This window comes from Styela clava, chromosome 13, assembly GCF_964204865.1.
Source record: "Styela clava chromosome 13, kaStyClav1.hap1.2, whole genome shotgun sequence".
NCBI lineage: Eukaryota > Metazoa > Chordata > Ascidiacea > Stolidobranchia > Styelidae > Styela > Styela clava.
In genome coordinates this window covers 19,159,309-19,185,080 of record NC_135262.1, presented here as the reverse complement: position 1 = coordinate 19,185,080, position 25,772 = coordinate 19,159,309, and the positions used below count along the sequence as shown (strand labels likewise).

Sequence of the window (25,772 nt, the reverse complement as noted above, 5' to 3'; positions counted from 1 at the left end):
TATAATAAAATGTTATTTCCAAGAAAAAGAAAAAAAAGTTTGCATAGACCGAGAATCTGGAAAACGCCTAATAGCATGATGGGCGTTTTTATGATTATTTGTCTAATTCTTTAAATATTTTTGTTTTCCATATTAAATGATAATATCGGTTAAATTTATAATATATATGGTATAACTACTGAAAATGAAAAAAAATGTATGCACAATGGTCACTGGATTACATGGATTGACATTTCATGAATGTGGACACAATTAAAATTGGATATTTGAACTAATATGGGTAAATGTATCTGGTTAATTTGATATTTGTGATTATTTATCTATCATGTATTGTATACTTAACACCTAAATTATTTGGAAATTGGGATTCATGCAATTAAATTGACATAATAATATATTTGGATAAACCAAAACTATCATTTTCATAAATCCGATTTGGCTATGGATTTAAATTTGGCAAAAAAAAAAAAAAAAAAAAAAAAACCACTGAGTAGAGTAGTAGCATATTCCATGAGCAATAGTTTTGACTGGTGGAGCGTGAGAGAGAGAGGTTTAATATTTCGTCAACCAGAAAACAAGCATTTGTGAAACAATTGTATGATTATGTTTTTTCTATTATCATGAAAATAACTAACAGTGGCAACTTAATAAATTATGAAACATGTATATTATTAGATTTAAGACACAATAATTATGTACATTTGACCAATATAGAAAAAAATGCTATTATTTTATTGATATGTACTGCAAGATATAAAATTTGGTTGAAAAGAAATGCAGTGATTTTTGAAAATGTAATGCCAAGAGTGAATAATGTAGTCAATACTATAAGAAATTCAATAAGGTGTAGGAGAAATATAGAACGACTGAGAAATTTACCTAATTATTGTGAAGAACTTGATTTATTATGCAAATATATAGGTATAAATATGACTAGAAGTGTTTATCGTAATGAAGTGGAACTAATTCTTAAAATTTTATTTTTCATGCATTAATTAAAATAATGGTAAATGACATCATGGAACATATAATTGATGTTAACAACAAATGGGATTTACAACGGATATGCTACAATACCGGTACGGATACAGATGATCAACATTTATTATGGAATTTATACTGTCTCATCTGTATGTAATGATTTATATTATTATTTTATCTATAAAAAAAAAAAAAAAAAAAACATTAAGCATTGCTCATTTCTATTAGTTTTTTGAAAATAATATTATTGTATTTCATGAAATCAGAATTGGTTTCGCTCAATCACTTTTATATAGTATGTATGATGTATATTTATATAGTCTATATGCTATATCTGTATATACAGATATACTAATTTAAACCAGTACCGTAAACGGTACCGGTACCGGTATAACCACTGAACCAGCTACTGAATTACAGAATTAGGTAATACGGTAATAGTACGGTGTCGAACCGGTACTAGCCTACTAATACTGTAATACGGTACTTGTCGCTGTCGGCCTGTATTACAGTATACTGTACTTTTCTGCTATTACAGACATTCTCATTATTCAATCTAGTTAAATCCATGTAGCCTAGGCGAGTTACAAAATATTATTGTAATATTTTTCCAAGCTGTTTGGTACTGTTTAACTACATTTCTGCAGTTCAGACATTTGAATTCTATAAAAAGATTGTGTCGTCATCCTGATTTTAGTGTTGTAATTTTAAAATTTGAAAGGACATGGCCGAGTTATCAGGTTTGTTGTATATTTCATTGCGTTAATTTTTTTGTCTTGGTATATCAGTATATGGACGAAAAGCTATGAGGTTTCACAGCCAATTTACTAATTTGTTTTTTCAGATTCATGGAGGAATTTAATAACAATGCTAATAGGGTGGTGTAGCCAGTCTGCGGACAATTTCATTCAAACCGCTATAAAACAAAAACCAATATTTCTAACCCAATAATTTTTTCACCGTAGGTGCATTGGCATTTATTCTACACGCTAAACCTTGAATTAACTTTCTACGACCAGGGGTTAAAGCTATACAAACCACCAAAGTACGACACTCTGAAGACGTATTTGCGACCGAACGACCAATGTGCGACCACGGATTTCAAGCCTTGAACATTGTTTCTGCTGCGTCGAGACTAGGGCATACGCAGCCATGCGTGAAAAAAATAGGCTTTTTATTGCATTTATGATCGTCATATATTTTAAGAACACGGTAATTTCGAACAAAATTTGTCAAATTATAAACAAAGCACCGCATCACAGCAATCAAACAGACAAAAACACGGTGGTTGCAAATTGGTCGACAAAGATATTATCGACGTATTGGAAATGCGCACCCCCCTATTTCCCCTCCTTTAAATGTAGGATCGCGAAACTTTAAAGATGGTTAAAAGAAACACAACTCTACCCACCTGCCAAGTTTTATCTCTTATATTTGTATGGATTTTCAAGCTTTTTTAAAGGAACAATGGGTAGTTGGCGACATGGAAAAATGGTCCGTTTGTTTTTCTTTGGTCGGGTTTTCGGTCGTAACTTTTTTGTTTGTGGCCGCATTTTAGTGTAATTTCACAGAGCTATGAGGTATAAGTAGACGATAACGCGTGAGAAATATCATCGCGGTTTATTAATTTTTTCGGCATTTAATCGATGAAGTTGATGGTCGCAAATAGATCGTGGCCGCACAGTGGGTAAGCCACCCTACAGTAATAAGCTTGATTATGCAGTTATGTGATATGGATATCCAGTCCATTTTCATATTTATTAAAAACAGAAAAAACAAAAATTGAATCGGACCACTTGTTCGTTTCAAAAATAAAAAGTTATATTCGCATAGAATAAAACTCAAAAAGAGCAGTTTTTAGTATGCTGTTGATCTTCATTTCAGCATTTGCGCTGAATACATAAACCCCATAATATTATATGACAAAAAAATATTAAACCAGAGGAAAAATTTAATCAACTTTTAACCATTGACAACATGTGATCTGTTCGTTTCAAAACTAAAGCAATTTTATTCACAGAACATAGCGGTCGCAAAGAGCAGTTGTGCCATGCTGTTCCATTTCAGCATTTGGACTGAGTACATAAACTTGATAAGAAAGGAGAGTAATTTCATTATTTTCTGTATTTAGGAAGTGTTCCACCGTATTACAGAGATGTGTATGATACGTTATGTCCTGGACAAAATGACAAAATAACCCGAGAAGTTTTAACTCAAGTTCTTTTGAAATCTGGTTTAGAGAAATCAACTCTTAGTCAGGTAATAGAATTGTGTCAATTTTTGAGCATTTTAGTTGTTCTCATAGACTGGCACAAAAATTTTAGAATAAATGAAACAGCTGCATGCTATTTTAATAAAAATCCTTTTGCAACTAATTTCAAGTACACTCGGACTGATACAATTATTTGTAACAGCCTTAAAATCCCAGTATCAACAAGCATAAATAACAGAAGAGAAATTGTAAATTAGGTACGAGAAATTTTACTTTTCCCAATACTGGATAATTTTCTAGCAGTCCGCCTGTGATTTCATGATACTAACCACTTGTCATAACTCATTAAGATATGTTGTTACATTTTTATTACCGAATTTGTCGTTGGGTTTGGCTAATACAGACCTGATAAAGTATGTGTAACAACTAGGAATTTGAGAATAGAGCCAAATTCGTTTTTAATTTGATTCAACCAGATTTTGTTTGGACTATATTTTAAACATCGGCTAGCAATTGGGTCATTAATTTGTTCGGCTTCTCCGAATTGTGGGTTTGATGATAACATGTTCTGAAAAAATAAAGATGAAACAAATTACAAAATTTCTTTGCAAAACATCACCAGACCTGTGATTATATTTACTTACTATACAGAAAACGGTTGCGAGTGTCCACCGCTCAGTTGTTTCCCCTCGAAAAGTGTGATCATAAATTTATACTTGATCAATTTGAAGCATCCATGCATTCAATTACGGTCTCAGATTCAACGACTTACAGCAGGGGTCAGCAACCTACGGCCCGCGGAGCAATATAATCCGGTCCGCGACGCTTCGCTGAATTATAGTAACAAAACAGCTGTTTGGACGATTATAATCTTTACGTAACAGAATTTATTGTGAGGCACGTGTGTAGACTAATTTATATTATAACCTAACAAGTATTTAATTCACAATTACTCGTTTAATGAGCTCATAATTAAATTATAATTAGACAAATGGCAACAAATCGCAGAAAAGTTGATGCTAAATGCAAATGATTTAATGGCGCAGGAAATGTTCAATCTTCGCGTGCTGCTTAAAACTTAACATCTAGCCTGTTTGAAAAAATGTGATTCATCGGCCATCCGTTTGGTTTTTAATCTATAGATATGTGCGGCCCGCCAATGACTTGCAACCTTTGATTCTGGCCCACGAGGGACGAAAGGTTGCCGACCCCTGACTTACAGGATAGTAGCATTTTGCAATTGGGTACCGGTACTTTTGTTTTTGTATAACGCTTCATTGTAATAGTATATAAAATGGAGAGTTTTGTTTGTGGATTTTCATGAATGATCACATATCCATCAATTCATGTCAGGAAAATTTTTCTATTCTTTATCAAATTGTTTCTTTTCAGATATGGGATTGTATTGGTTGCAAGGATGGTGTTGTTACACGTAGTGTTTTATATAAAGCATTGGCTCTAGTAGCTTTTGCCCAACAAGGAAAGACAGTCAACGAAAAACTGCTTGAAAATTTCTCTGGCCAAGGTCAATATCATTGCTACAGATAACTGTTTCTTTTTGTATTTTACGTTGCATGAATCAAGAGTTATTTTCTGTTAATTCAATAAAATGGGAAAATTTGTTACGAAATAATAATAAAAAAATCTTTGGTTTTTATATGACATAAATATTAGATCTCCTTTACACTGATAAGTCCATAATATTCGGTTCAATTTATTTATTTTATCGAAATTATCAACAGTATTAGAAAATTAGTGTTGAATTCTTACAGAGTTACCGAAGCCACAGCTGGGAAGCATTCAAGAAATTAAATCCTCACTGTCACAAAAGAATAAAAGTCCTACGTTATTGCAAATGGACTTTTGTCAAATATGTGCAGTTGACAAAATTGAAGTTTTGAAAGCTCCAGAGAAAAAGGGAATTTTCTTAAAACATGTTGAATATGAGGTTAAAAGTACAGTAAGTTGAATTTTGTTTTCTTTGGTGAGCACATTCCTCGCATATCTAGGTTAGCTTATTCATAGATATTTCTGCTTGCAAGATATTTCCATCTACAACCATGATGTCTGTAATTTTTGACATGAATAGGATTGGTATGGATCATCTGTCATTTTTAATGATATTTAGTAGCAAAATACATAGGAATTATGCCCTGGGGGTGTAAACCCAAATGCTGGTTGCATATCTATTTCATTAGGTCTATGTGATAATGAATATTGTGATAAATAAGTTGTAATAATGCTTTAGGTGAAAACAGATTTTTGTCATTTTTCGAAATAAATAATCTTTAATAAATTTGTTTTAAGACTGACAGACTGGTTATGATAATTTACCTGATGCAATTTTAGCATCTTTATGTAAACAAACTGCCATTCAGGAAGTGAAAGCTGAATAATCCACCCACTATTTACCACCAAATGTGGCATTTTGATATTAGTGTTCTTTTAGCTTATTCAAACTGTGAAAAATTGAATTTCCGAACTCTAGAAAGCTATAATAAATAATTTTTAAATTTTAAAATGGTCTATCTTTAGGTTTAATTCTGTAATTACTACGCCTTTGCACACACAAATAAAAACTGCTTTATTTTAAAAATAATTTATTCATAACTTTTGCAATTTTATCATTTTTCATTTGTCTTTTCAGAGGTTTAACAGTACAGTATTACGAAGGTACAATGACTTCGTAGCATTTTACGAAATGTTACAAATGAGGTTTCCATACAGAATGCTACCGAAATTACCACCCAAGAAGGTCATAGGAGGTATAAAGATTTTTTTTTTCAGGGGGGGGGGGGGTGGCTCTGTCTCGCCAAAATCCTGTAAAATAACAAAAAGATTGTTATTAATCATTGTTTTTTTCTGTGTATTCAAAAGGAGTACCATAAAAAGCCAAATGCTCGATTTGGGGTATTCAAGTAATATCAATATTGTATTTTGTGAAAGATGATGGAATTGTTAAGCTAGTATTATTTAATTTTTCTTTCGCTAATAACATTCAAAAGTCAGTTTGTAGATATCATTAGAACTGATGACATCATTTCTTCTGCTGACTAATTGTTATAAGTGTGAATCAGAAGCATTCATTATCTTGGTTTTGTCTAATATGTGATTTCATTAAAAAATTTTGTTTTCGTTCATGCAATATAATTTTACTAATTTCAGCTGATAAAAGTTTTATTGAAGCAAGACGGAAATCATTACGAAGATTTTTAACGATCGTCTGTTCTCATCCTGCAATGTATCAAGACCCAATCATAAGATTCTTTCTTACGTTTTCCGGAAGCGTAAGTGGGCGCTCTTATTAATATCACAATGTTTATAATCATGAATATTTGACATTTGTACTATAATTCATCTGAATGATTCATTCAGCTCTGTGATCAAATTGGTTATAAAGTTTTGTTGTTATAAATCTTTTCAATGCGACCACAAGAATTTTTATTACTCAATTTCAGAAAAATGTTTTTCTATTTTAAGTATACGTCGAAATTCAAGAAGTAAATTATTTTTCATATTTGATATTCGGAATTGAATTTTTTATATATCGCATAGTTTATGATTCGGAATTCTCATATTTTAATGTTTAAACTGGAGGTAAATTGCTGTTGTAAGTTTATAAGCAATTTTGTTGCGGTTCCAGTATTTATCGCAATGATTTTTTTTGTAAATTTATCAAAAAATTTATATCAGTAATCAGTAATTTATTTTTTCACCATGCTGAAAAATACGAATTCTACATACACATTCTAAAAGAAATATATAAAAAAATCGCATTTCAGGGTGAAGGGAGACGGCGAAAACCAAAGCTGGTTATCGAGCGGCGACACCATTGAGAAAGTCTAACAAAACGCGATAAATACAATAAAGTCGAACAAAAATATGTTATTTAATAAGTAAAATGAAGGAATAAGGCTCTCCAAATATGTATTATTTTGCATTGAATAAACTTTTTATCAAACAAAAGCTTGTAAACTTCGATAATAAAGTATCGTGAAGCATGTATATTATGGTAGGTAGACGGTCTGTTTAATAAGTGACTAATTCTATACATCATGCATTATTTGTCAAACAGTGGGGTTGTATACATATAAATTTTGCAACGTGCAGTATTCAGCAAAATGATATAGTGTTTGTTGCATGATAACATTGTTTGATACATCTTTGAATAACAACGTTTTATCATGTGACATTGCAAGCCTCATTAAATTCATCACAGAATAGTTAAATATCATGTAATTCGAATCTGATTTTTGTAGATTAGCGCTGCAGTACTATTGGTTTTTATTAATTCAGTTGTTTAAATGGCAAATGCGCTATTGTAGCCATTTTTAAGTACAGATATCTATATCTATCCATCGCCAATTCTATGATATTCTATGTTATTTTCCCATTTCTGTAACCGTAATCTTAATTTATTTTCAGCAAAAATGCAAATTTTTTTGAGAGAAAACACTAATATTTTGGCCAGATGACATTGCTTCGAATTTCGTTGTGGTTGATTTACTTAACTTTAATTGAAAATTAGTTTGTATTGAGAATAAAACTTTTTAAGATTAGCTTCTTTATACTCCACTCTTCATAAAATAGTTCATTTTGTTATGAAAACAAGGCAACTTGCTCTTGAATAAATGAAAGATGTTTTATACTTTTTTATTTTCGATTGTACTGTAAGAATGTATGAATGTTCTTAGCGATTTGTTGGCTTTTGTAGCTTTTATAAATCACTACATTTCGTTTTATTTTTGTCACAGGAAGTCGTTCACAAAATTAAAGATCAATTTCGGGGCTGCGCTGATGAGTTTCAAATGAGTCCACTAAGTAATGAAGCAAAAGTATGTTTATTTGTGTTTACCATAAGCTGAAATACTGATATATTCAATCACTAATTGCTAATTGTGATTTTTTCAAAGGATCTCGTGCCTGCTGACACACAAATGCAATTTGCTTCAACTAAAGACCAAATAAAACAAGTAACAAATCATGTTCTGGCTATGAGGGAAATGGCAACAAGAATTACTGACAGATCAAAAGGAAATGCTTTCGATTTTCATGGATTTGGTAAAGAATTAGTGTAAGTGGGATTAATAATTTCATGATTTTTGGTCACGTTTGCAGACATTTATGCGAGAAACTTTTTTTTGTGTGCAGTGTATTGTCTATCATAGAACTTAAGATTTAAGAAAAAGCTGAAGATACAGCCAAAAGTTATGAACTTATTATTTCGAATGTAGGGCTGTTTCATATGAAAAATCACTATACCATTATGAAGCCCCTTCGTAAAAGTACACAAGGTTACCTAGAAAAACATAGATTTCATAATTCTACAAAAATGAAGAAAATCTATTTAACACCTGAACTTCTGTTTGCGTATGGTTGTACCCAAAGTTGTCAGTAATCAGGGACAATTAGCATAAAAGTTCTGTCTGGTGTTCTGTGTAGTGTATGTTCCAAATAACTTGGGTTATGCTTTTGGGTCGCATCATTGTTTTGACAGATTTTATAATTTTACCAGCATTGATTCGGGACAAATTTTGTTAATCTATTCTATAAATGGCTCATAAAAATACCCTAAAATTTTGATTAATAGAAAATAACAGCAATTTTCTGATATGAATATATATATTTAACCGATATATTACTAAAAACAATAATAATAAATCCTCTGTCAGTGTTATCTTGCTCCCTTCATATTTCTCGTGCAATAAACTAAGAATTCTTTCTTCTTGAATTGAAAATACATAAAGTGATCTGAAAAAGTAAGATCGTTTGGATTTATGGTTTATCAATAACAATATCCCTACAGATTCTTTATTATACTTAGTATTTATGTGCCTTTCTCTTTGAACGAGGCTCAGCACAAGCAGACACATACGCTTTTCGATTCAAACACGGTTTTCTACAAGCATTGGTCGATATGTAAAGATCTATGCTATTGCATTTCAAAAGGACTCGAATCTTGTCGGTTTGGTATTGAATACACAATTTATTACACCCTAGACCAGTATGGTGGCCCATCGTTGTCACGCGTCTAATTTAAAAAAAAATGAAAAAGCGAAAATAAAAAAAATTGTTGTGAAAAAACATAAAAATAATTAAAAAAAAAAGGGAGAAAAAAAAAATTTGAAATTAAAAAAAAAAATTAAGAATAAAAACAAAAAAAAAAAAAATGAAAAAAAAAAAATTAAAAAAAAAAATTGGATAAAAAGAAAATAAAAAGGTTGACAACGATGGTCCGCCTCGTGGCCCATCGTTGTCACGCGTTTTTATTTTTAGAAAATTTGATGCTGCTTGGGACCAATGTTGTCAGGCTTAATCCTACACGCACAAATGTGTTTCCTGGGTTTCTAACTCACTACTGATTTTCATGAGCAATATCCAATAAATTCAAAACGAAAATGTTTTATAAATTCTCCATGCTACAAGTTCAACCTCAAGAAATATATTTATAATAATGATAAGAGAATATAGAATTGAATACGAAAATTTGTTTTTACGTGTAGAAGGTAATTGAATTGAAAAATGCTGCTCAACTGCTCAGTTGTCTGGACACCCGTGCGATGCCGGTACGGTACCGTCTGACCGTACCGGTACCCATGCAATCACTCATGAAATAATGGGAGATACGGATAGTCTCGTAGAATATAGACTACTGAAACACTCTCTGCGCCTGCCCCATACCGTACAGCCGTAACGTACCGATCCAGACAAATGATGAATCGCCCGTGCTCAACCATTTATTTCAATCCATACCTCGACTCACTATATTCTACTAGGATCGAGGTATGTATTGAAATAAATGGTTGAGCACGGGTGATTTATCATTTGTCTGGATCGGTACGTTACGGCTGTACGGTATGAGGCAGGCACAGAGAGTGTTTCAGTAGTCTATATTCTACGAGACTATCCGTATCTCCCATTCTTTCATGAGTGATTGCATGGCTACCGGTACGGTCAGACGCAAAGCGACTATCGGTATTTGGTAAGACGGTACGGTACCGGCATCGCGAGTGTCCAGCCAACTGAATAGTTAAGCAGCATTCTCCAATTAAATTACCTTGTACACGTAAAAACAAATTTTCCGAATTTTCGTATTCAATTCTATATTCTCTTATCATTATTATAAATATATTACTTCTTGTTGAACTTGTAGCATGGAGAATTTATAGAACATTTTCATATTGAATATTGCTCAAAAAAATCAGTAGAGTTGGAAACCCAGGGAACACATTTGTGCGCGTAGGATTATGCCTGACAACGTTGGTCCCAAGCAGAAGCAAATTTTCTAAAAATAAAAACGCGTGACAAAGATGGGCCACGAGGCGGACCATCGTTGTCAACCTTTTTATTTTCTTTTTATTCAATATTTATTTTATTTTTTTTTTTAATTTTTTTTTTTTTTTTTAATTTTTTTTTATTTTAATTTTTTTTTTTTTAATTTTAATTTTTTTTTTCAATTATTTTTATGTTTTTTCACAACTATTTTTTTATTTTCTTTTTTTTATTTTATTTTTTATTTTTATTTTCAATTTTACGCGTGACAACGATGGGCCACCATAGACCAGTGGTTTTCAAGCTTTTTAAGCCTTGCCCCCTTTTTAGTATTTTGTCGAGTCGCGTGCCCACCCTAACAATAACTAGCTAACAAAAAGCTACAAATAACAGATAGTAGGGCGGTAGTATGCTTTATTCAAAAATGTGGATGACACGTAAATATCCAAAATAAGGCGAACAAGATCAAATCTACAAGATCAAATATTTTCATTTTTATTAGCTTTACGCATCCGCAGAAAATTGTTTACGCCCCACTGTTTGAGAACCACCGCCCTGGATAAAGGGGTAGGCATGGGATTTGAACCCGAGATTTTACCCTGTGATGCAATTACTGAGACAACTTATTGGGTTATAACAATCTTGGTTGTGCAATCAAATATTACTTACTTGGAATATGTGCAATCATTCCTCCAAATTTATCACCAACTATAACGTTCCACGGTCCATTGAACATATCATCTAATGCTAGTTTAATAAATTCAGCCATATCTTTATCGCTCTGAAAATATGTTGTAAACTTATAACTGAAAAATTAATTTGGTTTCAATGTTTATGCAAAAATTTTCTAATACTGTAAATATTCAGCTGTATTTAAAGTTTAATTTAGCAATGAAATAGAGTTGATGCAAAAATAGTTACTTTCTTGTTTCATAGTTCTTAATATAATTGTGTTATATTATAACTATAAAGCAGCTCTATGATGATCATTCCTCCTATTGGAATGAGAGATTGTCAACTTTTTTTTATGTATCTCAACTAATATTTTTTGCTGTTTTTCAAAGTATTCTTTGTTTTTGCTATTGCTACTTAAATTATAAAATTGCAGCATTTTACTGGGGACGTGCTTTAGTTCATGTAGGACTACTGCGTTTTGATATCTTTTGCATAATGCACCCCATGAATCTGTCTTGTATGCACTGGTATCGCTGTACTGCTAATATGTATCACATAATCACAACATACCTTACATCTTTTTATAGCGTCTTTCACTATTTCAATAATCCCCTTCTCCTCTTTTGGACCAATTTCTTTCTTTTTTATTATCGGCTTCGCAAATCCCACCTATATTTCAGAACAGCAATTAAACAATAGGAATCATTTTTAATTCTATTGTTGATACAGAACATCAGATGAGATTCACTTACCATATCTGTATGATTCAGCTTGGGAGGTTATCTCAAAATTAAATGAAATTGAATTGCAATTTGATTCTTCATCGTTATACCTAATATTATGTCATAAACATAATTCTAACTCTTTTACCCATTATGAGGTCATAAAACCTGTTACCATTATGATGTCATGAACATATTTTTTTATTATGTACTGGTGCAAATGATAGAATTTTTGCTGATGGTTCAGGTAATATATCATATTATGCACCTATGCACTTGTCTTTAATTGCAGAATATTATTCCATCTTGGGTATAGGTATGCAGCCACTATTATTTTTAATTTCAAATGAATAACATTTAATTTGTAATTAAAATTGTTTTGTTTCATTACAGTGCTTTAGGTGCAGACACTGCTGTATTATCATCTTGGGCCACAGGTGGTAATAACCATTTGCAAGTACTGAAGCAAACATTTCGAGGATTGTCGGGAGAATTTAATGCAATTTCAGAGAAACTCGTGCTACAGGTTTAAATTAGGAAATTTGTTGCTGGAATATCTTAAAGACTTTCATAATCATAAATGTTTGAATTTTGTTAATTTCAGACCTTGAGTCTTACGTCTTCTTTATCGTCTTATTATTTACTTTTACAGATATTTGCAAAATTAACGTTCGCTTATATATTTTCAGGCAACTCGAGAAGAGGAAGGACTGGTTGATCAACTTAATCTTCTGTATGATTTGCTACAAGCCTATCATGTTAGTAGCTGTGTAAAATAATATTATTTATTAGTTTAGTGATATTATTGAAGAAACGATAAGCTTAGCTTTTTTCATTCGTAAACTGATAATTTAGCTCCACAATTTTATGAACGGTGCTAGAGCAGTGATTGGCAAACTGTGGGCGCATCCTAATGGCGGGCCGTCGAGCATTTTCTAGTGGGCCCTCAAATAAATTACAATTATGGGCGGTGATACACAAAAAACATTACCTACATATAAATTTTTTCCAAAATGGTTTTTGTTCAGATATCAAACAATCATACATTACATATAGTCTATCATTACGTTCATTTTGACTATATTATCAGAGTTTCAACTATTCTGGTCTGTTCATTCTCACGTATCTGGTTATTTTTTTGCATAATTAAAACTGCGCAAGGTAATAATATGTACCACTACGTTCAGTTGTTCAAGATTATTTCCTGTCTTGGTTCGTGTTCATGACATTCGGAATGTCCGTTAACAAGTTCATTACGTGGTTAAATTAAAAAATTTAACGAAATCCTGACCGAGGCTAACTAGATTGTTGGGCCTTGAAACTGTTTCCATTTTACTATTTGTGGCCTCATTTAAAAAACTCACTCACCACTGGCCTAGAGGATGAAGTGATTCAGTTTCTACTAAATATTAGTAGGCCCTTACATATCATTAGATAGATATCAGTGACCGTTTGTATAGGGCCTTATTCAAACAGGCATCGCATAAAATACAGGTATATATTCATTGCATATATGCTAATTCCACTTTCAAGTTATCTTTTGTACCTTTTAAATTGCAACACCCGGTTAGTGAAATCAATTGCTCTGTTGACAGGATAACCAATGAATTGACTTCTTACATAATATTTTCATACCTAGGATTTATGTGACAGACATGAGCGAGGTGTATTAAGAGAACATCATTCTGCGTTGAGAAAATACGGAGCAATGAAAAATAAAAGGATGGCAGCAACCATCAACAACTCAGAACAAGGAGCAATTGATAAAATTGAATCAAAAATCGTCGCTGTAAGTTAATTTTTCGACAACTCTCGAATAATATTCGATGACTCGTCATTTCATTGATAATAGTTAACTCAGCATAATCCTAAACACAATTATTGAAAATTTCAACAATATTTAATAATGGATTGATGCAATGTATGTCTTGAAAATGTCTTGACTAAAACTGAACTGTCGAAAAAATATGGATAAATTTTAAAAAATCTTGTATTATACCGCACTGACCATACCAAACCTAGACCAAATTCAAAAAGACTACCAAACAAATTGGCTTCAGAACTGCAAATTCTCTTCCATCGTCAAAATGTTGTCAACAGTATCGTTGTGCTTATTTTACAGATCTTAGAATTAGAATAGACTGTGTTCCTTCGTACCTCCAGAAGTTGTCTCTCGGAATTTTTTTTTATTTGTTGAACTTGGTTAGCTGTGAACTCTTCTCACCCGTTTACAGTCAGGGTACCTACCGTACAAAAAAAATCCTATTTATCCTAAAAATCCTAAATGTTTTTTTGAAAACTTTAGAAGTTATGCGAAATTTGATAGCTCATAGCTCATTTCATGTTCGAATTTACACTGCTTGAAGTTTCGCGTTAAACAGAATTTACTAACGGGCCTGGCATTTTAGTTGTCACCCACGGCTTCGCTCAGAAATCATTCTGTTTAAGCAAATATCCTACAAAGCAGAAGATTACTTTTTCTAACACTTTCTACAGCAAGAAAATGAAATTTTGACGCAAGAAAACAGGAATTATTATTCACTTCATTGCATCCATTTGGAAACGCAGCTCGTTCATACATACTTACAAATATTAGGTGAAGTTGTTACAATGCTCGTTGCTACCCAGGTTAAAGGTCATCGAGAGGTGAGTAGTCGTCATGTGTTATGTATAATGGAATTGACAACGGTAACCATTGTCAACTCCTTCAAACCTTTTTGTTGTAAGAACTTTATACCAGAGTAGCACTAGCAGAAATAAAATCTGACTCCAATACAAAACATAGTACAAAAAACTTAATTGTTTCTAGAAAGCCATTTAAGATCTTTGGTAAATGTCTAGGCTTAAATAAATAATTCGATTCTAACCATTTTATATACTTTTTCTTCAGATGTGTGAATTATGGGAGAGCCTCACCCCACGAGTAAGTGCCCTTTTATCCGAAACAAGCCCACCTACCAGTCCGAGGCCTGTGTCACCTGGCGGAAGTTACTAACATGTCCTAAAGCTTGTCTTGTACTCGTTATCTTTTACATTATGAAAAATAGCTCGAGATGTGATATGCAAAGTTGCCTCCATGATGCAGTTTATTATTCACCATCATATATTATATTCAATACTCGTTAGACAAAGTGAAAAATTTCAGATTTTCTGCGGAAATTCAGTGTGTATTGATTCACTTTTTCTCTACTTACATCGTACTTTCAACATATTATGCCAATTTACCTTTAATTGGTATCGTTGCTCAGTGTTTTTCTGTTCTTTACTTGATTAAATATTAATGATTCAAAGTTAGATTTTGGTGTTTTTATATAATTTATTTCATACCTCTCTTATTCATTAATCCATCACAAATTAATCATATGTTGTCATGATATTTTTATGATAGGCCAAGATTCCAATTAATGTCAATAATATCTTGATCCATAATGAATATAGTAAGCTGCTAAAAACCAAACAAAATGATCAATTTCATTAATGACCTGTAGAAGAACTATTATAGCTTAGTTTGGCTGGATAATCAATTTAGCAAACCATAATCATTAATGTCTCATCAGCTAATTTAAAAAATGAAAAGATTGAAAATACTTCATATATTTTTATTTTATTTAGGAGAAGGCAAACTGTTTTTCATACTGTCTCTAAAATTGTATTTCTAAATCTATCCATGCAATCAATATGCTTGACACTACTATGAAATATTTCACCCTATTCGAAAGATATTTAGGTCAGTGGTTGGCAAAGTTTTTAAGTGCGGCCCAAAAGATAAAATGGAAAAGGTTTCAAGGCCCAACAATTTTGTTGAGAATTCAGAATTTAACCATGTAATAAACTTAAAGGACATTTAATTTGTTTAGTTGAAATGAACGTAATGTATGATCGTTTGATAACTAAAAACAAAAAACAATTTGGCTAAAAATTTATATGTAATGATGGATTTATAGGACTTTTTTGTGTATCCATAATTGAAATTTATTTGATGCCCACTGGAAAATGCTCGGCGGCCCACGATTGGGCGCTCCAGAAGTATGTGTGCCAATATGGAGGTAACTACTTTTGTTCGCCCATTTTACATCAAATTGTGTAAAGGGACTGAAACCTATGGGCAGGCGGTATATTCACTTGTCTAACACAGACAGTCCCCAAACTCGTAATAGAACTAAAATAAAGAAAATCGGAATAAAATTATGGCCTAACCCTAACCTGGTACACATACTTCGGGAGTACCCACGATTGGGCCGCGGCCCATAGTTTGCCGGCCACTGATTTGGGTATCAGTACATTTTATTTTAACACTATTCATTAGTGCCAGTGAGAAATTATATGTTTGGTCATTCCACTAAGATTAATAAAAGTCATTTGAATCTATATTTTGCATTCCACATCATATTCCATCAATTAAGCATTCATAAACTGCATCACCTATGTTTGTTCCTGTTTTGTGCCTTATCTAGCATGCGTGATGCCATGTTTCATAAAGATAGTATAGTTTCAAGCATGTGCTGGTAACAACAGTTTACTGCATGTCTGTGTATTTTTTATCGTTTCCCCCAAGATTCATTGGCACTCCAGAAGTGTATGAAACAATGTGGAGGTAACTAATTTTGTTCGCCTACTTTCCATCAAGTAATGTAAAGAGACTGAAGCCTATGGGCAGGGGGTTTATTCACTTGGCTAACACAGACAGTCCCCGAACTTGTAATATAACTAAAATAAGGAAAATCGGAATAAAATTATGGCCTAACGCTAACATGGTACACACACTACTGGAGTGCTGATTCATCTATAGGGAATGGCATTTGTATTCGCTTCACAGTTTCTGGCATCAAGATTTTCACATACATCGCTCACATCTTAAAAAATGAGTTTCATATTTGTTGAATGCTGGTGCTCTATATACTCATTTTGTTAAAACATTGAGAACTCTAGTTTTCAGATTTTCGAGTTTCCACTACTGAATTTGATCAGTGGTATTTTTTATAGGGTATTTACTAGTCTGTGACCCATAGCAAGGGAGTTCTGTACTAATTCACGGCATAGTATCTCCAATCCGAGTTTAGCTCTATTCTGATCTTACTGTGTGCCTTTCTTTTAAGAGGGTATGTGCAATATTAGCGTCTGATTGTAAGTTGTATCCTTTTATTACAGTTTATTCATACATTTCTAATGCTGCTAAGTACTGTCAAATTCTAATATTGTATAATAAATATATAATTTCTACTAAGATTGACATGCTAAACTATTTTGACATAAAAAATTAAGATCTATTTTTTCTAGAGTGTGGCAACTGGCAACTAAGAATGATATGCCGTTCAAAATGTATATTTCCAAGTCTTATTTACATGAGGCATGTGATTAGAATCTGAACAACTCGATCCTGTGTTCACTCACACTCTTATCCCGACTTCTCGATGATAATATTTCGTAAATCACATATCAGCGAACAATTTCTAAACATATATGTGCAACTTAGGGATCGAAATCGCCTGCTCTAATGAATAAACGCATCTGACAATCAACTTTCAATCAGTTTTCTGTGTGATTTTCAACTAATTTGGAGCATCCTTCAAGTTCACCTAAATCACTACCCAGTGAAGCCCCCACTTACCGTATTTATGTTTAGTCTATGATCACGAAAGCATGGCTTCCTTAGTATTGACTACTGTAATTGGTCGTGTCCCTCAAATTTCATACAATCAGTCAGTGCCAAGGTGTTATTGTTTAACATATATATTGCATTTGGTTTACTGATTTTTCTGTCTCCCGTCCTGAGATTGTGAATGCCCTGTTGATTTATCAAAAATTGTATTGTGATTATTTAATGATTTTTGCTTTTGTACATAACTACAAACTATTATAAACTGTTTCGCATTGATAATATTATACTATATAATATAATAAACTTCCCGAATGAAGAGTGTGCTTTTCTGATTGAGGAGATTAATGGTTGGATAGGATATCTTGTTCATGCTGGCCAGGTGAAGATATTTTCCGCATGACACCGGTAAGCAATGCTTCAACCATTTTGATGCATTGGGACAAACGGCGAAATATGAGACTTCTTACGATACCAAAAGATATTGAAAGTTAATAGTTAGCTCGCCAAGTATTACAAACCCGTTTTTTGGATGGTTTGTCAAATATGGGTAGAGTTTTCCCCTAATTAGGACGATGCCAAAAACTCGGAGCTTTATACCGAAAATCAACATTTGCGATGTGTACTCACTCATCTTCCAACAGCGATAACACTACATGTGGGTCAGGTACTTTATAGAGCAGGGATGGCGAACCTTTTTCAATGAATGGGTCAAAAATTATACTTTTATCGCGGAACAGAAGAGAGTGGGTCACAGATATTTAATTCACGTTTGTATCTATAAGAAATTTCTGAAACGAATCTTATAAGCTGGTGTTGCTGTAGTTTTGGGCTTTACTTATGCAGCACTTCTATCAGGGACTTTTTATGGCACTCGGTTTTATGATATTAGAGTACGAAAATAACGCATATGAATTACCAAAAACGTTTAGGATAATGCCGTAAATTATTTTACGGTTCTAGTGTTTGGAGGTAATTCCGCTTTGATAGTGTTATAATTTTAGATCAGCTTCCAACCACATTAAGCCACTTTTACACTGCCCCATTGTTATATCGGATTTCTAGATTTTTATTTCAAGTCTGAAAGTTTGTTTTCACAACGGCATTGTAGGCGAGAAACTAATAAAATGCAAAGTAGCATCTAGTTCTCGTATAACCCCTAAAACAGTCTGCAGATGCACTTCCAATAAAGACAGGCGTTGCGAGAAATGAACAGATCAATTGCATTGATATGTCATAAACGATGTCAGGCCCAATAGCTGAATAACGGTACACAGCGGTGCATACATGCGTACAAGATTAGGGGTTTTGAAAATCACCATACCGGCCCGAAAATCAACATTTTGAACATGAGCGATCGCAGCCCTCCCTCACTGTCCAACTGACGGTACATTATAATAGTTTAGTAATTGTTAGATTAATTTAAAGCCGGTTTTATCAATTTTTATCACTGATATGTTAGCATTTTTTATTTTATTTCATTCGTGCCTTCGCTTGGCGGGTCACAAATAAAACGCGGTGGGTCACTTTGTGACCCGCGGGTCAGTGGTTCGCCATCCCTGTTATAGAGGGACCGCTCTCTAAGGCACAGTCTAGCTAGCCCGTAGCCTCTTCATTGCTACCCCGTAAAATAAAAATAAAAAATTCCAACCATCAAAATACCGTGCTCTTGGCATGGTTCATTCTGATGGTGCTATGCTTCATTCTGATGTCGCTATGGTTCTTGTCGTTGTGGCTCTGATGGCCGTATTTCGGGTCATCCCTGCGTTTAAAACCCGAACCTCCTCCGACTATGCTAGTGCTCAGCTGAGTGAGTTTATGGCGGGAAGTTACGTTTCATCGGGAGGCGAGCCCTAATCGAGACTTCCAAAATCGCAATACCTCTTTTGCGCTGAAGGTAGGCTTACCATACGTCCCGCTTTAGGCGGGACAGTCCCGATTTTTAGCGTCTTGTCCCGCCGCCCCGACAAGTCAGCCAGAAGTCCCGCTTTGGCGTTCAGCCATCCAACATAATACACGAACATGTTTTCGTTGCTGTTGTTGCTGTATAGCGCAACGCTAGCGTACTTACTGAGGGAGAATGCGGTATTTTGTTTGTTTCGTTGTTTCCCTCTAACATTGCTAGCAAACGTATCACATGTAAAATCAATTGTAATTGGAGCTGTTCGGGTCATCACGTGAATGCAACATTGAACAACGTCTTTTTGAAGTTGGTATCTACAGAAAAGCATGCTTGGGCGATGAAGTAAATTCTCAATTCTTGAAAACGGCAGACTATTTCAATATTCTTTATTCCTTCTATTTTACATGAAAAAATCTAAATTTGGATTATTTGTATCGTTAGCGTCTGTTTTTTTCTATTTTTCACACTGAACCCGATATTTAGACATAAAATATGCGCATGAACTCTCGATGAAGACAGCCGGGATGGCTTTAAATGTAGGACTATGTAGTAAAATCGGAAACTGTAAAGTTACAGAAGGCGTCCCGCTTTGAAGTAAAAAAAATAGTCGTTGCCCTAGCTAAAGGGACGATGTTTTGGGGCGTATGGTGACCTATGGACGCAACTACCTCCAATTAGTTGTCGTATGGGGCTTTGCTAAGCGATATCTTTGGAGGGCAACTCCACGATAACCACTAACAATCTCCTGATCGAGAGCAGCGATAAGTTTCATTATATGCCAAACTCCTTGTGGTTAAGGCAGCGAGTCGAGCTTCGACACCACGGGAAGACAGTTTTCTGCCACTGGCGCGGCGGTGTGGCTCAACGGGCTAAGCGTTAGGAATACGCTCGCCACCGCACCTCTAATTACTCTGCGTAGGTTCGAAACCCATGCAGGGATGGTTATGTGCGAGAGGATTGCTGGACTCCTCGCCTTCGCTGGGTGGTTCACGTAACCGCTGGTCGGTTACGGCTTCCTCCACCACCAAGTCCATGCTTCCGAAAAAACAAACAATATAACTAATCCCATACCAGACTTGGAATTGTAACCGGACGAGAGGCCGCGGTTCGCTATATGGATAAGCCGTCTTATCGGCTTTCCTCTCCCCCGGGATAAATATGTAAATCCTATCCTCCCGGTTTGGTTGCTCAAACCCCTTGCGCTCGAAGTCTGTCCTACTTCGTTACTGTCATACTTTTCGTGGAAAAAATGAAAGACAGACACAGGAATCATAATTGAATCATTAAATTTTCTGCGTCTATTTGTGTAAAACAGAATTAATTAATTGTGTCTATTTGTGTAAAACAGAACTAATAAGGAAAATAATAAAAACAAGTTGATGATGCTCATATTGAGCAGCCCCTCGGCACCATTTCAGATTATAAAATATGCAACCGGAAAAAAGTCGTTAAATTTCTTGCATTTTTCCTTCTGTAATTAATGATTGTTGTTGAGGTTAATTTTCAAATCTTTGTTAAACATGGCATGGGCGTCATTATCTCAAAAATGCATTGTTCTAAACCAAGTTAACATCAGAAATAGCAGAGCCAGGACAATAAATAAGGTTTGTTGTTGATCTATTCATAAACAAAGACACAAGATGAAAAATTGAAACATTTCTATTGCAATACGTTGCTACTTAAAGACTATTGTCACTAATAAATAGCTAAAATGGAAAATGATGATTGCAAACTGTCCACATGGCGAGCACCCGCCAATCAGATTTTTGCGAAATTGAGAATTGAGATATTACTGAAACGTCTTTATTAGCAATTCACCAGACAAAATGAAACAAGGTTTTAACAATAGTGCAATATAGAAAACTTTTAGAGTTTTTCAGTCAAGTAATAATTTATCTTCGACTTATATTCGTCTGTTTCACCAAAATATTTTTGACATTTACTGTCATATATGATAAATACAGAATCCCAAAATAGTAGAGTGTAGAATTACTGTTTTTGTTATTTAAGCTTCACAGATAGACACATGTTTTCAACTAATAGAAGCAAGAACGCATCTTTGATAAACCAAGTTCTTTTCATGAATAAGATCTCAGTCTCCGCCCAACCGTTGACCAGCACCACCCCATCTGTGAGCACCATCATCAGCTGGTGCAGCACGTCGAGACTGTGGTGCAACACCAAACCCTGATACAGCACCTCGCATGTTGGGAAAGTATTTATATCTAGTAAATAAAATAAGATTAGCAATTTAGTCATATAAAGAGTGGCAAAAAAATGAAAAAAAGTTATTGATCATTCGCTGCAAGTTATACTATTCATTCTGCACTCGTTTTGTGTTTCTGATTTCTGATACCCTTTTTCATACACTGCTAATTTTTAAATCTTAATTCCACAAGCATTAAAAGTTGATAATAAAAATGGTAGACGACAATGCATCCAAATGTTCGTAACAAACAAACATTACTCACAAAAACTGAGGTGTTTCCAATAATGCTCTTCCACCAAAATCTTGAGGATATTTAAATTTCAAAAAGAAGTAAAGATGACCAACAAATATACCAAGTAGTTCCGACATTCCTCTGTAATGCAAAATGATGTAATATCTCTGTATGACCAATTAGTATTTGAATATAGTTGAAATGAAAAATTCAGAACTTACCCTCCTCTGATAATCATGTTGAATGCAAACAAAACCCATGGTAAGTAAGCGGCCTGGAAAATAGAGTAAATTTTTACAGTACTCCTAGCAATTCTATCCCACAAGTATAAAAATGGTGCCGCTTTGAGGCAAACAGCACAATTTAATATTATTGGCATATTTACATTTAAGTGGTACAAATTATGTGAATACAGTGTGAAAATCTTTAGTCAGAATGAAATCATAAATTTACAGAACATGAAATAGACACTCAATACACAATTATAATTGTCTAAATTTCTACAAATAAACTCACCTTAAACCTGGTTCCAAACCAGAATGATACAATTTGATCGCGATTTATTTGACACCAAACGTACAAAGCAGAGAAAATGAGTAAATCAAACATGATCTAAAAATAAATATATAAGTAATGAAAATCATTTTTAACGTGCTTATAAATGCTCAGCACTGGTGACATTATAATGTTGGATTACTTTGATGAACTCCAAAACTGAGTATGTGAGTCTTAGTCTTCTAGATATTTTAAGCATATTGAAATGATGAAAGCATAATTAAATTAACTTACCCTGATTTCCAGAGCCAATGCCAATCCCTGAATTAAAAAAAAACAGGTATGGTTAAATTAATTCAGATGGGCAGAATGAAAAAAATGCATGGCTTAATTTGCTCCTATGAAATGTAATAAGTTATTATAATTTTCAAGTTTGAATGAAAAAGTCAAGAATTTATATGTATTAAAATTTTTCATGAATAAAGCCAAAAATGTAAAACATAGAAACATTGAATAATCAATAAAATTTGAATGCATAAATCCTAATAATAAGGAACATGATATTTTCAACTTTTTTTGAGAATAAATTGACTACTCAGTCATCATAAATTGCGATTGTCGAATATAAGAAATATGGTAAATTTGAACAGAACCGAAAAGTGATTCAATACTTGGCCAAGTAGATCACTTACGATTCATGCTTTGAGAAATGTAAGAAGGTTAGGCTACTACTATAATTTCAACAACTACAATCAGGTATAGAGCAAGGCTACATTCATGAAAATAGTTCCTACCACTGTAGTAAGCCATGTGAAAGCAAGCATGAAAACATAGTCTGCAGGTCTCCCTTCAAATATACCTGTATGTAAATGTATAAATGAATTAAATATAGAAAGAATGCGTGTGTGATTAAGTCATCCAATCGGCTTTCCTCTCCCATGTGATAAAATATAAAACTAAAATATTAATTTCATAATTTCTGGTAGCAGACGACAAAATGGTAATACCAAGATATACCAGGATGAACCAAAAAGAAATAGTCATAATAAACATTATTTATAAAGCAATATAAAATGTGACCTCTGCTAAAAACAATTGAGATGATGAACAAGGATTATTATGATGTGTAATAAAAAATTAGGTAAGAAAATTAATCACCAGTTTCAAGTCTTGTTGAATAACTGTACAAAAAATATAACATAATGAGATAATGAAAACCAGTCATCGGTGTTATTGGGTAATAAACAGCAGCAGTGAATGGACGCCATATCTGAAACAAGGAGTGAAAGAAAGTATAATTATGGTCAATATTTTAACATTTCTATACATCAAAAATTAGTATTAAAATATATAACAAATTACCTGAAATCTACTGAATAAACTGTACCAATCCAAGATCAAATGCATTCCATTAATAATGTTAAATTTGGCCACAAGTGGAACTACAACTGATGCACTGAACCTGAAAAGAGAATGTGTGTAAAATAATGGTATATTACAGAACATCAGTACTACAGTGGATAGGATAGGATTTACATATTTATCCCGGGGGAGAGGAAAGCCGATAAGACGGCTTATCCATATGGCAAACCACGGCCTCTCGTCCGGTTAGACGAGAGTCCCATTCCAAGTCGGGTATGGGATTAGTTAGTTATACTGTATTGTTTGTTTTCGGAAGCATGGACTTGGTGGTGGAGGAAGCCGTAACCGACCAGCGGTTACGTGAACCACCCAACGACGGCGAGGAGTCCAGCAATCCTCTCGCACATAACCATCTCTGCATGGGATGCGAACCCACGCAGAGTAATTAGAGGTGCGGTGGCGAGCGTATTCCTAATGCTTAACCCATTGAGCCACACCGCCGCGCCGATGTTGGAAGTACATGAGGTATGAAGCTAGGTACTGGTAGATAGGCACAGTACTATATAATGAATACCTGACTGTTGGACCCAAAGACTGTGTGTAAACTGTACCTGTGTAGCCTACCTGTATTGTCTGATTGGAGTGTAACTACAGTCAGTTGGTAAAAAAATTTACGTACCGGTAACTTACCAATAACGAGTTATTCTCGGTATTCCACGATACCAGTCTCCAATATCATTAGACGCCATCTTTGAATATCCCTTATTATAAAACTACACCTAATACTCACGACAAACTGACAAAATATCAATGAAAACTTTAAAAACCAGCAAACAACAAGTTCTTCTTTGCAGACGTGTCTCAAATTATGCACAATAATGTAGATATAATGACGTAGTATGACTTGACAAATATATTGACAGACACATGTGCACCACCTTGTGATCAGATCCAGGAAGGATTACCGTACTTTGGGTTTCTTTTGGCATTTGGTGGTTGTTTGTAGTGAGAATAAGTATTTCGTGAGTGTACAGAGACAAAATATCAATCAAAATGGGGGATCGATATAATATATTTTCTCAAATGGAGCATTTGCAGTCGAAATATGTCGGTACTGGACACTCTGACACTACAAAATGGGAATGGTTGACAAATCAACATCGTGATAGTCTTGCTTCTTACATTGGTCACCCGGATCTTCTAAGTCACATTGCTATTGCGGAAAACGAAACAAGAGCTCGAGTTCGATTTAATGTGTTAGAAAGAATGTTCCAACCTTGTGGACCACCTCCTGATCGTCCAAATGTTGATTGAAGTGTGATTTAATTGGAAAGCGCTTGGAAACTGACATCTGCAGATCTGAGACACATGTCATACCCACCTCAAAATTGACTAGTGTTATGAAGCATGAACTGCCATGTTCTTACTAGTTTTAATATTTAGTTGTTTGAGAAGTTTAAAACTGAAATATTTCACAGGAAATACTGCAATGCTTTGTATTTAATTTGAAATGATATTACTATCTTGATGAAATTAATTTGATTTCACTATGAATAAAGCTCTAGACAAGAAGTCCATATGAAATTAAACTATTTTATTCAATCAAGTATTATTTTTCATATCCAAACTGCTAATAAATGTAGGTCCATAATTACAGAATTAAAATGATTTACAAATAGAGATATGTTCCTAATATTTTCTATTGTAATAGGTTAAATAATTGTGGCTATCTATCCATCGTGGCTTGCGTTTATAGATGAATGTGTTTCGAAATTTTCAATTTTGAAGCCATCCTGTTTTATAAATTTGTCATGTTTTAATTGTTGAAATGGATTGAATCAAATCAGTAATTCTTGTCAGTACAACTCCACTAAGCACAGCTTTAAAAACAATTCATTTTGAGTTATTTTATCAAAATGTAGCCCCGATCAGGCAGGGAAACTTTTTTTGAAACAACTTTATTTTTGTCATTTCTCTTGTCTCACCTAATTCGAACGATATATTATTCATGCTCATGTCAATTTTTTCTTCGACTTCATTTCTTGAAACATGATATTGTACTGCAAATGTTTTTTATTTAGGTAGTAATCTTTTAAAATCTTAATTCTATCAA

General features: G+C 33.7%; 4 protein-coding genes across 4 annotated transcripts; 2 read left to right on the top strand and 2 right to left on the bottom strand.

The window, feature by feature from the left end:
* Positions 1 to 1,317: 1,317 nt before the first annotated feature.
* Positions 1,318 to 17,082, top strand: LOC120330870 (sorting nexin-8-like). Its single transcript, XM_039397839.2, has 13 exons — positions 1,318 to 1,721; positions 3,113 to 3,240; positions 4,586 to 4,718; positions 4,966 to 5,153; positions 5,841 to 5,958; positions 6,359 to 6,480; positions 7,948 to 8,028; positions 8,107 to 8,267; positions 12,256 to 12,388; positions 12,552 to 12,620; positions 13,502 to 13,651; positions 14,359 to 14,508; positions 14,753 to 17,082. The coding sequence occupies exons 1-13, from the start codon at positions 1,706 to 1,708 to the stop codon at positions 14,855 to 14,857; spliced, it is 1,554 nt and encodes a 517-aa protein (XP_039253773.2). The 5' UTR covers positions 1,318 to 1,705; the 3' UTR covers positions 14,858 to 17,082.
* On the bottom strand, positions 8,276 to 12,177 carry LOC120330885 (uncharacterized). The gene is made up of 4 exons (XM_039397865.2): positions 11,893 to 12,177; positions 11,711 to 11,809; positions 11,135 to 11,246; positions 8,276 to 8,944 (listed from the first exon to the last, which is right to left on the bottom strand). Exons 1-4 carry the CDS (start codon positions 11,893 to 11,895, stop codon positions 8,868 to 8,870), a joined length of 291 nt encoding a protein of 96 aa, XP_039253799.1. The 5' UTR covers positions 11,896 to 12,177; the 3' UTR covers positions 8,276 to 8,867.
* Positions 17,083 to 20,630: 3,548 nt separating the features above from the next.
* Positions 20,631 to 24,522, bottom strand: LOC120330894 (derlin-1-like). Its single transcript, XM_078119484.1, has 9 exons — positions 24,350 to 24,522; positions 23,660 to 23,759; positions 23,456 to 23,567; positions 23,092 to 23,156; positions 22,592 to 22,618; positions 22,319 to 22,414; positions 22,024 to 22,076; positions 21,833 to 21,943; positions 20,631 to 21,586 (listed from the first exon to the last, which is right to left on the bottom strand). Exons 1-9 carry the CDS (start codon positions 24,406 to 24,408, stop codon positions 21,454 to 21,456), a joined length of 756 nt encoding a protein of 251 aa, XP_077975610.1. The 5' UTR covers positions 24,409 to 24,522; the 3' UTR covers positions 20,631 to 21,453.
* A 103-nt stretch (positions 24,523 to 24,625) lies between these two features.
* On the top strand, positions 24,626 to 25,740 carry LOC120332284 (splicing factor 3B subunit 5-like). The gene has a single exon (XM_039399496.2). It carries the CDS (start codon positions 24,713 to 24,715, stop codon positions 24,971 to 24,973), a length of 261 nt encoding a protein of 86 aa, XP_039255430.1. The 5' UTR covers positions 24,626 to 24,712; the 3' UTR covers positions 24,974 to 25,740.
* The last annotated feature ends 32 nt before the right edge of the window (positions 25,741 to 25,772 follow it).

What these genes read in the sequence shown, in the direction of transcription:
- LOC120330870 (XM_039397839.2), top strand. An exon ending in CAGAGAAACTCGTGCTACAG is followed by an intron (nt 12,389 to 12,551) that starts GTTTAAATTAGG and finishes ATATATTTTCAG; the next exon opens with GCAACTCGAGAAGAGGAAGG. An exon ending in ATTTGCTACAAGCCTATCAT is followed by an intron (nt 12,621 to 13,501) that starts GTTAGTAGCTGT and finishes TTTCATACCTAG; the next exon opens with GATTTATGTGACAGACATGA.
- LOC120330885 (XM_039397865.2), bottom strand. An exon ending in ACGCTATAAAAAGATGTAAG is followed by an intron (nt 11,247 to 11,710) that starts GTATGTTGTGAT and finishes ACATATTTTCAG; the next exon opens with AGCGATAAAGATATGGCTGA. An exon ending in AATGATTGCACATATTCCAA is followed by an intron (nt 8,945 to 11,134) that starts GTAAGTAATATT and finishes TTACTTTTTCAG; the next exon opens with ATCACTTTATGTATTTTCAA.
- LOC120330894 (XM_078119484.1), bottom strand. Translation starts at nt 24,408, where the DNA reads ATGGCGTCTAATGATATTGGAGACTGGTATCGTGGAATACCGAGAATA. An exon ending in TCACATGGCTTACTACAGTG is followed by an intron (nt 22,619 to 23,091) that starts GTAGGAACTATT and finishes TTTTTAATTCAG; the next exon opens with GGATTGGCATTGGCTCTGGA. An exon ending in AACATGATTATCAGAGGAGG is followed by an intron (nt 21,944 to 22,023) that starts GTAAGTTCTGAA and finishes TTTGCATTACAG; the next exon opens with AGGAATGTCGGAACTACTTG.
- LOC120332284 (XM_039399496.2), top strand. Translation starts at nt 24,713, where the DNA reads ATGGGGGATCGATATAATATATTTTCTCAAATGGAGCATTTGCAGTCG.